The following is a 16,712-nucleotide window of genomic DNA, read 5'->3' as shown; positions in this document are numbered from 1 at the left end:
AGAGCCGCGGCTCTCGCGAGACTTACACTGGGAGCTGACCGAGGTGCTGAACGGACGGCGCGGAGGAGGAGAGAGCTGACAGGAGCTGCAGAACAGGTAAGTACAGCTCTGCCAGCCCCCCTCTCCCCCCAGTCTGTATTATGGCAATGCAAATTGCCATAATACAGACCTTGACTCGAGTATAAGCCGAGTTGGGGTTTTTCAGCCCAAAAAATGGGCTGAAAAACTCGGCTTATACTCGAGTATATACGGTAAAACATTATATACTGCATAAAAAAAGTATAACTAAATAACCTTGCTACAGTATGATTTAAATTTTTGCGCCTGCTCCTTGTTTGAACAGATTTAACATTCTAAATACCCTGTGAATTAAGAAAGTACTGCATTGCGTGCCCTCTAGGGTCTAGAAGGGGTTAACAAACACAGCTGACCCCAGTTTGTTGCATACCCGCAAGGCTACATTTAAAGGGAAACTCCAGTGCCAGAAAAACGATCCGTTTTTCTGGCACTGGAGGGTCCCTCTCCCTCCCACCCACCAATCCCCGGTTACTGAAGGGGTGAAAACCCCTTCAGTCACTTACCTGGGACAGCGGCGATGTCCCTCGCCGCTGTCTCCGCCTCCGCGACGCTCCTCCTAGTGATTACGTCGGCCGGTGGGCGAGACTAATCTCTCTCACCGGCCGAGGAGACCTAATGCGCATGCGCATTACGTCTCCCCATAGGAAAGCATTGAAAAATCATTTCAATGCTTTCCTTTGGGGTTTTGAGCGACGCTGGAGGTCCTCACACAGCGTGAGGACGTCCAGCGACGCTCTAGCACAGGAAACCTGTGCTAGAAACTAGGAAGTGACCTCTAGTGGCTGTCTAATAGACAGCCACTAGAGGTGGAGTTAACCCTGCAATGTAAATATTGCAGTTTATGAAAAACTGCAATAATTACACTTGCAGGGTTAAGGGTAGTGGGAGTTGGCACCCAGACCACTCCAATGAGCAGAAGTGGTCTGGGTGCCTGGAGTGTCCCTTTAATGGTGTTATGTCAACTGCATAGTTTTGTTTGTTTTTATTTTTTTAGATTTTTGTTTTTAGACCGTTTGGCTTTACTCTCCCATGGTGACCTTCTGCAAACTACCCAAATAACCGAGGCAACACTTCAAGCTTTTTTTGATCCTGATAAACAGAACTTTTCTATAGTAATTGTAATATTCCAGAGTTTGGCAGTACTAGCCTTTCACCATTATTCACAGGATCTTGGTGGGAGCTGTGTGTGGATATGGAACCGAAGATAAAAACAGCATTGTTTGATTATTTTTAGAAAATATACAGTCTTCCAAATTTTCCCCTGTTTGAGCTGCGATCATATATGGCTTATCTCTGTCAGTATGTGAGACGAGGCCAGCATTTCCTGACTGGTAAAATGAGACTGCTTACTATTGTATCGGTTAAACAAAAAGATAAAAACTTAAATTTTTTTGCTTCTCATGTCCTTTCTTGCAATATTTTGGCACAGTTCAATGGACTGTATTGTCATCAGTTCCCCTGGTGATAAAGCTTAGTATTTTGATTACTTTTTGGGAAGACACTTTGCTCATTACAGACTGTTTGTTTTTCTAAAGATCTCTAGGATTTATTTACTAAACACAGTTATACGGTGATTTCAAACCCAAACTGAAAAGTCTTGATGTTGGGGAAAGAATATTCAACTTTGCTATAGTTAGTTGGTGGAATTGAGTATGGCAGGAATGGAGATTTAACAGTATCACAGATTCCATATTTTGCATTTAAAGGAACACTATAGGGTCAGGAACACAATCATGTATTACTGAGCCTATAGTGCTAAACCCACCATTTAGGTGGCTTGCCCCCCTTTAAAAGTTTAAAACTCACCATATTTCCAGCGTTGCTTGGGTCTGCTGCTGCTGGCTCCGCCCCCTTTGTTACATTATCAAAATGGCTGAATTATTTTTTATTTTTTGCTAAGCCAATGCTTTCACATAGGGAAATTGGGATTGGCTAAAATCGACACGGGGCAGGGCCAAATGCAGTTTTGGCAAATCGGCACCTCCTCATAGAGATGCATTGAATCAATGCATCTCTATGAGGAAAACTCGGTGTCTCCATGCAGAGTGTGGGGACGCTGAACAGCAGGGCTGCTTACTGTGCAGCCCTGAGCCAGGAAGCCCCTCCAGTGGCCATCTGAGGAGTGGACACTCACCAGAACAACTACATTAAGCTGTAGTTGTTCTGGTGACTGTAGTGTCCCTTCAAGTAGAACACACTGATTACACTTTGAAAGTGAGAACCATGAGAGTGGCTTGGAGGTTTGCAGTAATGTTTACAAAGTGAAGGTAAAAGACAGCTGATTAAATCCATCCAAAAGTATGTGAGTCGGGGGCCCATAGGCCAATACAACAAAAACTACACTTAAACCTCTACAATTCTAAACTGAAACGTAGGAGGGAGGGGAAGGGAGGTAAGGCAGTTTATCAAGGGTTGGCGGTCATCCCAATTAATTTTTTTGCATGAACCATGGTGTCTGTTCTAAAGAACAAAATAAAAAAATAAGGGGGGGGGGGAATATATGTGTGTGTGTGTGTGTGTGTGTGTGTGTGTATATATATATATATATATATATATATATATATATATATATACACACATATATATTGTGACTTAACCTTTATTGTTATATAGTTAAAATATATATTTGTGTAGAGAAATTAAAATATAATGCATAAAGTCCTGTCCTCCCTATATATATATATGAGTTTTGGCTGGTATTCATAGTATCAACACTAGGTTGGTAAAGTGTATACGAATAATAACTCAATGTATTTAGCAACAATGTATACCTAGTGTCAATTAAACTGAAAGGGCTTCTAAGTACGAAAGAGGTGGAAAAGATAGAAGGATTTGTTCTCTGATTTCTGAGAGGGCGTCTCTTGTGCCTTCAAGGGCACCCTTTATTAAATCCTACTCTATTGCTAAGCCCCCTCTAGCCAAATGGCTAGACAATACAGAGGTAAAAAAGGTGAAGAGGACAGGACAGACATACAAATCTTAGGAAGCTCAACTCGGAATGTTAGCAACCCAGTAGAAGGTACATGGTCGTAAGTGCTAACAAATACGGTATGCTGACACGTGTTTCGCCAGAGTGGCTAATCAGAGCACTATGAAGTTTGACTACATTCAAATTAGAGGAACACTCCAAGCAAAATTACCACTACCTCTTGCTATGGTATTTACGGTGTCATGAGTGCATAACCTGTAAAGCAGTTGTAGCACAGATTGACATTTACTTGGGTCAAGATAACCCACGAATCTTCCAGTCTTCTTAAAGGACCACTTTCGTGCCAGGAAAAAAACGTGTTTTCCTGGCACTATAGTGTTAATAGGTCCCACCCTCATGGCCCCCCCTACCGCCGGGCTCTAGGGGGAGGAAGGGGTTAAACACTTACCTTTTTCCAGCGCTGGGCTCCCTCAAGAGCCGCGCGCGCATTCAATCAGTCCATAGGAAAGCATTTCTCAATGCTTTCCTATGGACGCAAGCGTCTTCTCACTGTGAAAATCACAGTGAGAAGCGCCTCTAGCGGCTGTCAATGAGACAGCCACTAGAGGCTGGATTAACCCGAACGTAAACATAGCAGTTTCTCTGAAGCTGCTATGTTTACAGCAGAAAGGGTTAATCCTAAATTGACCTGGCACCCAGACCACTTCATTGAGCTGAAGTGGTCTGGGTGCCTATGGTGGTCCTTTAAGCTAGAGAAGCAGGGTGTCCGTTTTGTTCAGTAAAATAATTCAACTCATTCGTTGGCTGAAATCTCTCAGCTGATGTTCTAAGTCTCCCCTGATGGTGACTCCTCTGCTTGCCGTATGGTAGCCCGTGGGTGTGGTGGAAGGTGAGTTACGTTAAGCTGTCCCTTGTGGCCACTGTAATCTTCATCCAGTAGATCTTCCTCCGCTCATGATGCTTCATCTACCAGGAGTCCACGTCCGTGTTCTACCCTTGCACATGCGCAAGAGGGCAACATTGAGTTCTATGGAGAATCCCACAAGATCGCAGGAGCATCTATGGACAATGCCTTTAGAACCACAACAGTTACTAGGGAAGGCTGGAGGAAATGACACACCAATTTGTCAGTTGTAAGGGAAAATACAAAAGAAAAATCCCTTCTTTGTTTTATGTCTTTTGACTGCACTGGAAATTCTAAAACTGTCACTTTTTAGTTTATCTATATGAAACAGTTATTTTGGGAGCTGCAGGTTGCAAAGTCATTCCTCTTACCATGTAATCAACTTTCTTGACAAACATTTGTGTAATATGTGGGCCTCCATTCCATTAAGAGCCAGTGGGTGATGGGAGTTGTAGTTGATGCTCTCCGCTGCTGTAAACCTGTTCCGGAACACCATAGCATAGTTTTAAATCCTAACTAGAAAGCTAAAATCCATTTGGACACCCTTTAAATTGCAGACTTAGGAGAACTATTTATCCTTTACTCAACATTCTAAACTCGTAATGAGAATGATAAACCTAATTTCTCTGTTGTTCTGGTTACATCATCCTGCCTTTCACAGACGTGCCTTTCAATTACCTTTCTAAATGCTGCCGTTGTTTCCTTTTCCAGCTGATTCCCCTATTGAGAATGTGCTGAAACTCTCCTGTGAAAAGGTTACATGCATCGCATGACTAAAACCAAACACTAGCGGCCTAATGCTCCAGCCAGTCCTTGTCAGTCGTGGCATGCTATTGTTGCTGGTGTACATATTGAATGCACATTGTTGACAGACTAAAAGAGTGAATAATATAAATAGCTGGATTAGGGAAGTTTAATAAAACCTGCTGAAAAGCCCATGTCCCTTACTGGCTGCAAAACAAACAATTTTCACATTTTCCTATTTTTATCCCAACATTATTTTATTGTAATGTTTACTGAAGTAGTAATTGTTAAACATTTGTACTATGTAATGCAGTTTGTTTGTTTTTGTTTTGTTTTTTTGCTTGTTATGTTGCTTTTTTAGATAACTCAAATGGCATCAAGTAAAGATCATTATTAGTCTGTTTGTTAAAGGGACAATCCAAGCACCATGACATTTTATATTGGAAGGAGACCCTTGTCCTTATTTCTTTGTGCACATTTTCTTATAACTGCAGCCATAATCCAACCCCTACACTAGAGGGAGCTATACAGTCCTTTGTCCTTTGCATGCTTAGTTTGAACGTACTAGCCAACTTTAAAAAATATGCTGTAGGGATGAGTTGGGTCGGATGACGTGTTTGTGATCTCTGCCTACATACATGATATATTAGTGGCCTACTCAGCAAGGGGCCTAAGCACTACTCAAGGTGCTTGTATATTGTCTGTAGTTTTGCAATGTGAAGTACAAGCACATAAAAAACAGGTAAATGTAGATGTAAATTTTAGGTCACAAAAGGGTAGTTTTGAATAATCTTTTTGATGTCTTTCCATTTTTTGTCCTAAAAGTTGCACTGCTATTTGCCTATATAGTTCTGAGTTTAGTGAACAATCTGCATTGTGTGTCTGTGTGTGTGGTTTTTTTTTTGGTTTTTTTTCAAATACAATTTTCCATCATTTTAATTTTATTATTTATTTATTTTTTCCCTCCCTTCTTCCTTGCCACTTGCCTTTATTTATTATCCTTTATTTCTTGTGTCGGATTGCAATATTTGGCGGCAGTTATTTTGTTCTCCTCTGCCCTTGAGGTCTGCAGTTTCCTTACTGTGGGATTGATTTTTCTAATGGTCAGTGCCATCTTAACAACATTATGGGCCCACGGGCAACGCAGTGCACTGGGGACCTCTCTAAACACAAATCACAGGAATAAAAATGTAATCTTATAGATAAAATGAAGCTTATATTTATTAGTACCGCCCGCAAATTCAATACACTCATACAACACATATACACACAGACTGCTGAGTGCACGCAGTCCGCTGAATACACACACTGCATTGAGGAGTGCAGTGTGTGTGTATGTGCACCCGTGCTGTGTGTGTGTGCGCGCGTATTTAAAACATTCTCAAAGTACAAAAGTTGCTCCTCAATTTATACATCTACAGTTTATCATATTCTATGCCTATGGGTTTACCGGACACATCACGTTAATTCAGTTCACATTGCAGTGACTGCACTGAGCTAGCTTCCTCATTGTTTGATCTGATCTTCAGAGTGTTAACCAGTGACTGGCAGACTCCTTGCTTAAAAAATTTGGGAGACCTCTGATCTCCACATTTGATGGTCTTGCAGAAAACGAATCCCTTACTGGACATAGGTCCACACAACGATCAGCGACATACTAGATACAGACCGCCCTTTCCAGCCTCTCCAGATGCTCCTCCACCACACCACAATGCCTCTCTCAAGGTATAAGAAGTTGCTAACAAAACATCTTTAAAATGAAGCTAAACTGCTGATCCAGGCTAGGTGGGTCTCCACTACTGTGCCCACCCTTCAACAGTGGATGGCGAAGGTGGAAGAGATCCATGCAATGGAAACGCTCACTGATTCCCTGAAGGGTAATACAGAACGCTGCCTGCAGAGATTGACTCCGTGGATTGACTTCCTGTCCTGACTACTGACTTGGAAAGTCTAAACCATAGCGGCACTTTGGTGACTGTAATAGTGCGGAACGACTGGGATGGAACTAACTCTAGGCCCATCGGCGAGACAGGTTGGGCGGGTTACATGGCCTGAGTGAGTGTGCGGAGGGCATCCCTTTCGTCCGTGGTGGGTCTCGGGTCAGCCGCCCACCTCTCCCCTCCTTTTTTTTTTTTCATCTTCATCTTCATCTTCATCTTCATCTTCATCTTCATCTTCATCTTCATCTTCATCTTCATCTTCATCTTCATCTTCATCTTCATCTTCATCTTCATCTTCATCTTCATCTTCATCTTCATCTTCATCTTCATCTTCATCTTCATCTTCATCTTCATCTTCATCTTCATCTTCATCTTCATCTTCATCTTCATCTTCATCTTCATCTTCATCTTCATCTTCATCTTCATCTTCATCTTCATCTTCATCTTCATCTTCATCTTCATCTTCATCTTCATCTTCATCTTCATCTTCATCTTCATCTTCATCTTCATCTTCATCTTCATCTTCATCTTCATCTTCATCTTCATCTTCATCTTCATCTTCATCTTCATCTTCATCTTCATCTTCATCTTCATCTTCATCTTCATCTTCATCTTCATCTTCATCTTCATCTTCATCTTCATCTTCATCTTCATCTTCATCTTCATCTTCATCTTCATCCATACTTTTCCCCCCCTCCGTCCACAACGTTTTATTCAGGCTAGTACTCTGACTTGGAAACACTGTAACTCTTACAACAATAGCTACAAATTGTCTCAGCATTGATTGATGAGTAAGAGAGGCATAACTGGTCTCTGAGACGTAAATGCAAAAGTAGAAACGCCAGACTTGTTTTCCCCGACGTCAACGGTACTTGCTGTCAACTTGGTACAGCTGCTTGATACCTCCTAATATGTTGAGGATAATGACCTAGTGGCCTAATGTTGATTGTTTGTATATGCTAACAAAACTCATATATCTCTGTCTCATTTACTCTTGCAATACTGCTTTGTACTGTGTATCTATTCTTTCTGTATAAAATCTAAAACCGTAAATAAATATTGTCAAAATAAAAAATTGGGAGACAAGCGGCAGACCTTGCTTAGTAGACGTACATTTAAGTTAACAGTTTTCAAGGCAGGAACATATTTACATAAATGTCCGCTATTATCTATCCCTTCATTGTAAGTTTTTATTAGATAAAACACATTTTTAAATGCAACCGCTATGCGAAGTAATACATTTGTATTTTATGATAAAAGTAACTTGTGATGTTTTCTATAACAAGGATCTGAGGCTTAATGACTCTGAAGGGACCCTCCAAGCAATATGCCAACTATAACTTATTGCAGTAGTTATGGTGTAAGGAGGTGATGGGTGACGTCAGTTCAGCTGTTTGGTCATGCCAAAGGCCCATGCCAACAGTATGCAGAGATTTGGTTTTGCGGAATGCTCTGATACCTATGTGCTGGTAGGCTATTGTTGCACTGCTTGAGTGGGCATGCTGTGTCATTAAGGAAGAAACTACCTCTTTATGTTGTCCTCTGCAAGGACTAAAGATTGGATGTTGGGGAAATCTCTTGGAAAACATAAGGGACTAAAGACTCTATCTTTCTAGTACTACAACTAGTACACAAAGTTGTATTGGCGATGGTGATCACCGTGGCACATAATATATTTAGATTTTTGAGTATTATCCTTTAATTTTCATTTGAACTCTGTGTAGGTTATTTTCTATTTGAATTTATTGTACTCCAAACAAAACATTTTTCTTTTCTTTTTCTTTTTTTTTATATACAGGAGACGACTCATCTCCCAGCGATCATCTTTAGAAACACTTGAAGACATTGAAGAAAATGCTCCTTTACGGAGGTAAATATTTGTCTGTACATGTGGTTCTTTTCATAGCTTCCCCTAGGCAACACAGAGTTCAGCATACACTCAGAGCTAACACATTCCGAGACTGCTCTTAATAACTTAATGGGATTCAATAAAATGAAAATATATATATATATATATATTTTTTTTTTAAACTGCTCACAAGTCCGCAGTTGTGATTTCTCTAACCCCTGCAAAACTCTTTTACTTTGAGTTTTGATTTCTGTTTAGCAATATTGAATGGTTACTAAATTGTTCAATACATAATATACATGATTCCATATTAACTCCTAAAGCATTATATTAAATCATCCTCTTACAGTGTCATGGTTATTTATTAGGAAACATTCCAGATCTAAATTAAAAGGGATTCTATAGTACTAGGAAAACAAAGCCGTTTTACTGGCACAATAGGTTTCTAAGTTTCTCCTCTTCCGGAGCGCTGAAGGGGTTAAAAAAAAACTTCAGTCACTCACCTGAATCCAGCGCCAATGTCCCTCGGTGCTGGGTCAGGCTCTCCCTATGTCAGCCGGTGTGGGGGATCTAATGCGCATGCCGGGCCGCACGCACATTAGGAATTCCCCATACGAAAGCATTGATCAATGCTTCCTATGGGGAAAAAATCTGATGCTGGAGGCCCCTTATGCAGAGTGTGAGGACGTCCAGCGTCAGATACCGGACCAATAGTCTGTTTCGATACAGGAACCTGCTGTCTGTTAAACAGCCACTGTTGGCAGACTTAGAGCTGCAATGTAAGGATTGAGGTTCTCCGCAACTGCAGTGTTTAACATTGCAGCACTAAGTGTAAAAGGGCACTGCACCCAGACCACTTCAATTAGCTGAAGTGGTCTGGGTGCCTGTGGTGTCCCTTTAAAAAATAAAATAAAAAATAAGCTATATATTAATACATCAACACGAAAAAGATAAAGAATTCAGCGCTAATTAACCCACAATTAGTAGGGGTAGGCAGCAACCCAAACGAAGGAAAGCCCCTCAAGTCCTTCAGTAGATAAACACAGAGAAATATATGAGATCTGCGCCAAAATGAAGGAGAATAGTCCAGTAAAATATCGCTAGGATGTCGATGGGTAGTCGAGAATACTTGATAAAATTTCTTGATAGAGGTAGGTGCGTCTGGTGTTGACCGTTCAGTATATGGAAATACAAGAGAGGTAGAGGCGACCAATGGTGTAGTATGTAAAATACAAAGTGTAATAAATAACAGAAAGAGAGAACTCACATTCAGTAGAGCTAAGGCCCGCTTATGGGATATGTAGGGGAGGGGTCTCCGTCAACACAGTCTGGTAGTCCAAAGCTCGGAAAAGGGAATAGAAAGCAACAATAGTGCTCTCAATTGTGATGGGTGTCAGGGTGGCGGTCCGGTGCCCGGAACTCAGACACAGTGTCCAGGCGGCGGAGCATGGACCAGGACCCATTATGCCTGATGTTAAGAGGGAGTCTTCAGGGGGCGGGGCCAAACCAGCATGGCGGCAGGACGCATCTCGGAGGAGCTCCTCCACCACTATGCCAAAAAAGGCATTTTACAACCAACTAATAATCGTTCTAATCTACTCTACTTGATACCCAAGCTACCTACCTTAGCTACAAAGCGAGAAGGAGGCTGGCGACGCGAGGTACCTGTCCTGCCACACTCGTGGGAAAAGCGGCCCGGTGGGCGACGGGCGGGGGAAACGGCCGATCCCCTGCTTCGAAGAAACCGATCTGCAGATAAGCATAGACCCATGCCCCGTAACCCCCCCCCCCTTGGACCGGAGGGGGTGATCCCGGTCCCCCCACAGAGGGCAACGCAACCCCAGCACTCAAGCTCCCGACAACGGATGCACTAAGAGGCGGCCAAGCCAAGATGGCGGATACCGCATGGATCCCAGCACCTGACTCAGTACTCGAAGACATACTCGTCCGGCTGGACAATAGGTTCCTGGAATTCTGGCGGAGACTAGAAAGCATGATGAGTGTGCCTACCACTGTGCAGCCAACTGCTCCTTCACACCAGGGCCCACCGCACAAGTCTGCAACTCCACTTAGAAGGAACCACCCCACACGACGACTGCACAAACGGCGGGAACAGCTCAAGCGACGGACACCCAGAAGGCCCCACACGAGGAGGCTGACACAGAGATCAGCAGTATCTCAAACCTGGCGGATGACACCTGCGATCCTGCACTATCACCAGACACCCACTGGACCTACCCTGCGAAGCCCCCCAGGGCGAGGGCCCCAGAAAAAGCGAGATCGAACACAGGATTTCGGAGGCAGGAAAACACTGCTAATGGCGGCCAGCCGCGGCGTACAGCTGGATACCCTCAAAACCCAGTGTCAAGCCATTGGAGCCCGGCGGGGCCTTTCATCCCAAAGAGCTGCGGACGGACTTAAGCACCTACCTGCTGACAGCCTCCCGTCCCTGGGCATCGGCTGAAGATATTATTTTATTTTACCAGCCCCCATCCTAGCGGACGGAGCGGGACTTAATTTGTGTTCATGCCAATCTAACTTGATGGACTCATAACGGTATTCCTGTCTGCTCTCTTATTAGATCAGCCTAGCACAGCTCACACAATATTGCCCCCAAACAGGGTACATTGCATTTCTTGCCTTTTTGTGCTGAGTTGTTTTGTTTTCCTTTTTCTTTTACTCTCTTCTACTGTGGTATTTACGTGTATGTTTATTGTGGCCCTCGCTGTCCCTGTGTTCGGGACCTGCGGCTGGCATGTCCTGGGTCCTGCACACAGGGAACAAGTGGTGATGACCACCCACAAACTTGATGGGCAACAGACTCCCCTGGCACTGGTCTTAAAGCACAAGCACAATGTTGATATGCCGACTGCCCCTAAGATGATCCGGTCTCAAGACCTCCTACACGCCCAATTGGGGGACCCTCTAGGGGACTTACATTGTTTTAAGCTAAGCTTTTTTTGTCGACTCATATTGTTTCCTAGATATCTCACTGCAGCCTTGTATGACAGTATAAGTGTTCAACGTAGGCCTTGCTGGACATACATCACACACGCTAACCATTACCTCACTTGGCTACCGCTGATAGGAAAGCCTAAATTTTATCGACTATGCTATGCGTACTTATTGTCTATTCATCTTCTAAACAAAAAATTTGTGCTGTCTACGCAAACCACATGTTTTAACGGTTATGTATGTTACGGCTTATGACTGCTATTGTGGCTGAGTAAGCCTATTGTTAAACCCTGCACAACAAAAATAAAGAATTGAAAAAAAAAAGAGGGAGTCTTCAGCGTGGAGGTGGATTTGCAGGGTAACCGCACGCCCCCTGGTGTTGAGCACCAGCGTTTGTGCAGCCACATACCAAGACCATGATTCAGCTTATGCGGATAACCGGAACTAGGAGCTTGGAAATTAAGCAGACCTCCCAGGAGCTTAATAGGGAGGCTCTGCAGCAAGATTGTATCCAGTACTAGAAACAAGGCAAGACTAGAGATGGGCACCAAACTTGAAAACAAGACAGAACTAATAGAACCCAGAACCAGAGAAGGATAGTAAGCTAAACCCAGAACATATACACAAGACATGAGGAAAACATGAACATAACATGGGCATGACTGGACAGGACTGGGTATACAAACTAAAACAAGACAGGATAACATAGGCAAAACAAGAGGAGAAATAACTAAGTACTACATATGAAAATAATGGGGATTTAGTCACACTATATGATCATACATTGCATAAGCCTGCCAACAACGCCAATGTACTCCATATCTGGCAGGTCCTACACTGCCTAATGTATGCTAAAACAACAACAGATTCAGAACACATATATAGCACTTACCTGCAAGAAAGGACAGAAGCAGTGAGCAGCTGCCTGCAGGAACACTGAAACAAAATGAAAGATGGAAACAAATGGGTGTGGCAAATAAAACAAACATTTAAAGGAAACCTGGAGACTGGGAAATCCAGGGACGAACTATAGGAATGAACCCAGAAATCCCAGCATAAAGAAAACCAGACATAGAATAGAAAACCAAAAACCAAGAAAAACCAAACAAGAATTGAAACAAGAGTACTGGATACCAGAAGCCAAGTCCAGACATCAGAACAGAGCAGAGCAGATCATGACAATGGGGTTCAATGTGCAGTAAGTAGAGAAGGTAAAGAACTCACATTTGAGGGAGCTCTGGTGTCGATAGCGTACAGCGGTATAATCCCCGCTTATGGGATATGTAGCGGCAATGCGTCCGTCAGCACCGTATGGTATTCCAAGGCTCCAAAAGAGAAGAGTAAAAAGCAACAGATAGTGCTCTCAATTGTGATGGGATAAGAGAGTAAAATAAAGATAAAATAATACTCACAAAGGTAGAGCAGAGGTACTGCTCTATAGATAAGCGTTGGTGGTATGATCCCCACCTGGGATTTCTTGGAGTACTGGAACAGTAAAATTGCCAGTGGAAGTAAAAGTAACCAGGAACGTTTAACCCCTTAAGGACACATGACATGTGTGACATGTCATGATTCCCTTTTATTGCAGAAGTTTGGTCCTTAAGGGGTTAAAATGCCAGGAATAAGTAAAAAAGTTAAAAGTGCATAGAGAGTGCAATATAAAGAGGATTGGTACGGTGTGGTAACCAAATAACTGTTATTGTTCTAAAATACACGAGTAAATAACCATAAACGCGTTTCACCATAAGTGGCTTCTTCAGAATGGGATAAAAAAGATTTTTATCGGTATCCTAGCGATATTTTACTGGACTATTCTCCTTCATTTCGGCGCAGCCCTCATATATTTCTCTCTCTATATTGATACATCATGCTACCTCAGTTATTTAAATACATATTCTTCAAATGGGATTTTATGTCATGCTCTCTGTCTTTTGAAGTAATGTGTCATGAAATATATTAAAAAATAAAAATCTGTCTACTGAGGTATGTATTATCACTTATTAAAATTTATTTTTAATCTTTCAGTGCATACATTAGGCTGTTGTTCACATTTTAAAGGTTTATTAATTTAAAACGTGACTTATAGTAAATTGAAACCTGAGATGTAAATTGATCTGGAAAAATTCTGCATCTCCTTTATAGTCCTTGCGTAGCTTTTTCATTGTGAAGTTTACAGCGAGGTGTGTATAGAACAGCTTCAGCAGTCTCATTGCTCAATTTGCTGCCATCTAGGAATTAAATCTGTTTTTGGTTTATGCAGCCGTAGTCACACCTCTCCTGGTTGTGATTCACACAGTCTGAAAATAAAGCAATTTGTTTTCAATACAATCAGATATGAACTTGCTTTAGAGATTTTTAGCTCCTGCTGTATAAATTGAACTTTAATCACACACAGACTTCTGCAGGATCTTAAATGATATTTATAGAATGAGATAAGAAATTCTAAATGTGCTAAAGAATTAGATCTCTCTTTACAGGAAGTGTTTAGAAATGCTGTGCAAGTTACAACGGGTAGGTATGACTAGGGCTGCATAAACAAAGGGATTTAACTCCTAAATGGCACAGAATTGAGCAGTAAGACTACAGGGGTATGATCTTTACACCAAAACTGCCAAAAGTTGTTTTGATGACTATAGTGTCCCTTTAAGTTGATATTCACCTTGGTGTCCTGTGGTGTTTTTGTTTTTTTTCACACAGTGAGCGCACTGTTCATAAGGAGTTTTCATTTAAACATATTCACAATTATTTTCTTGTTTTTTCTGCAACATAAAAGATTAAAAGGAAATTGTAGGCAGTTATGTAAGAAAATGTCACAATGTTAAAAAAACAAACCTCTCTCCTATATATGTTGATGGTGTTCCTGCTGTCTGTGAAATGTAGCTAAACTGGAGTCATTTGTCTAGTCTGTCCTTCCTGTCTTTGTGTTGAGAGGCCAGGAACGTGCTCGCTATGGACTATAATTGTCATATTTTTCAGATGCCGGACTCTTTCCGGATCACCCAGACCAAAGAGTTTTAAAAAGATTCATTTTATCAAGAGCATGAGGCAACACGACACCAGAAATGGCAGGTAACCTACAAACACATCGAGCTATCCCAGTGCATGTAATATCGCTTGTGATTAAGTAATGATGATGTTCCATTTCTTGCTTTTTATTTTCATATAGTTTAACAAATTAACAAACAGCCAGCTGATGCTTATAGCTGTGATTGGTGATTCTGTTGTTGAATAAAACACCTATAACCTTTATTTTATTTTTATTTTTTTTAAATTGTCATGTTATGCTCCATTTTCATTTAAACACATATTAAAGGTTTAGTCATTGATATCACTGTCCATTCAGTCCTGGCACAGCCATCACATCTGGCACATTACACTAATTGACGTGTTGTGCATGTCTACCTGTGTAATCTATTCTCTTGTAAGATTCATTGATGGTATAATCTTATTGCATTTTGCAGGATAGTCTTAATAAGTGGAAGGAGGTCGTTCTGTAGCATATTTTCTGTGCTGCCATATCGGGACTGTGCCCATGTTGGGTAGGTATAGTTCTGTGATGTACAAGTATCTAATATTTATACATACAGGTACGTGTTGTATTGTACCATCGCAATGTAAAATGGCGAGCAAAAGATATTCATTAAGGACGGCAATCGATATGTGTTTAACTTATACTGCAGCTTTGTCTGTAAATTCAAATGTCTACGGCTATGCCATCATAGTTATTACCACTTTTCCCTCTAGGATTTATGGTCGGCAATTCTGAGGGACCGTAAATTGTAAGTTTATTGAACAAATTAACACACATTTATAGTAGTACGTTTGGATAAATATTAATTTGCCCTACCTTATTTTAGTTCCCGCAAAATCATTATTCATTTTAAAATATTCCGTTCTCCTTTTTCTTTTTTGATTTGCCTATATACGTAAACATTTTTAGACTTTCCAAAACCATGCAAGCACTTGCTATTATTCTTTTAGAAAGTGATTAGAGACATTTGACTAATAATTCGTAAAATGTGTTACTATGCAATAAGATATAACTGATAAAGGCCTTAGTTAGCCTTATTTATGCTAGATAAAGATTTATAATCCAGATATCTGACCATGATCAGTTATTTCAATGCAACGTGTTCAAATGGGGGCAATTTTGTAACAACTGGAGCCTATGAAAGAGATTTATCAAAGTGTACTGATCTGGAAAATGGAAACGTGGTGTAAACACCATGAAGACCGACAGAATTATTAAGTACATTCAGCTGGAGGTTACTCCACTCTTACAAATTTGTGTCACTTTTCATATTTGGCAATTACCGGTACCCCCAAACCTATATGTTTAGCATCAACAGAATGAAACCAGCACCAACTTGTAGTGTCACTTTTTTTCTAAGACTTGCTAGGATTTATTACTACAAAATGACTGACCAAATTAAATGTCAAAAATCATCCCCCATCATATTTTCTGCATTTTTAACAGCACTCTACCTCTCGTTTGGAATTTAAATATTCATGTAGCACTATCTCGCTTTAAATCTTCCAAGTTTCCTTTAAAATACCATGAATGGTTGATGTAATCTGCCATGTAATGTTTTAGTAACTTACAGCCTTTTAAGTTTGGAATTTCTTAGTTTTCACTGTATTTAGTTAATTGTGTTATTTGTTACTAGTTATCCCTTATGTATAGATCTACAGATATAAGTGCAGATAAATATAAAGTTAATGGTTTATTACATTTGGAGATATTCTATGGGGGGGGGGGAGGGTTGTGTTTTAAAGAATGCTTTGCTTTCAAAAATAGAAATTTTATGTATTTTTTTAAAAAAAAAATTGCAAAGTTAGTGAACAGAAGAAAAAATGAAATTAAGTCAATATTTGGTGTGACTCCCTTTGCTTTCAAAACTGGATCAATTCTTCTAGGTGCTTCTTACACGAAGTCAGGGATTTTGAAGGCAAATAGGCGTTGATTTAATATTTTTTGTATAGGCTTTTCAAATGATCAAAATCTGATCGTTTTTAAAGAAATTCTATCTACAGAAGTCCCTTTTTTAGTCTATATTTGAACTTTTGTAGAGCAATAATTTCAAAATGAATTTGATCATTTGAAAAAAGCGTAAAGAATTAAAAAATAGATGCTACTGATCATTCACTTAAGATGTAGGTTTAATCATATAGTGAAACACAATTAGCTGTGATAAATATTGCTGGGTGAGGTACAGCAATTTTTGTATACACTTTTAAAATGGATTTTAACTCCCAAAAAATGTATATAATATGGGGGTGGGGGGAGGGACTTTTTCATAAGTCAAAATTAGG

The 16,712-nt window shown here is 40.7% G+C and overlaps 2 protein-coding genes across 2 annotated transcripts in view; both read left to right on the top strand.

Moving 5' to 3' along the window:
- The window catches only part of RMC1 (regulator of MON1-CCZ1), a 359,458-nt gene that overhangs the window by 85,549 nt on the left and 257,197 nt on the right, over window positions 1-16,712 (top strand). The gene's annotated exons all lie outside the window — the stretch shown is intronic.
- CABLES1 (Cdk5 and Abl enzyme substrate 1) overlaps window positions 1-16,712 on the top strand; it is a 101,414-nt gene that overhangs the window by 67,003 nt on the left and 17,699 nt on the right. Inside the window, exons 2-4 of the mRNA XM_063451478.1 lie at window positions 8,394-8,465; window positions 14,376-14,468; window positions 14,861-14,938. Of these exons, the coding sequence (XP_063307548.1) occupies window positions 8,394-8,465; window positions 14,376-14,468; window positions 14,861-14,938 (243 nt within the window). The remainder of the gene's footprint in view (window positions 1-8,393; window positions 8,466-14,375; window positions 14,469-14,860; window positions 14,939-16,712) is intronic.

This window comes from Pelobates fuscus, chromosome 4 (genome assembly GCF_036172605.1).
Source record: "Pelobates fuscus isolate aPelFus1 chromosome 4, aPelFus1.pri, whole genome shotgun sequence".
In the NCBI taxonomy this organism is placed as follows: domain Eukaryota; kingdom Metazoa; phylum Chordata; class Amphibia; order Anura; family Pelobatidae; genus Pelobates; species Pelobates fuscus.
Note: the sequence above shows the minus strand (reverse complement) of the source record. Positions and strands in the feature narration are given on the sequence as shown.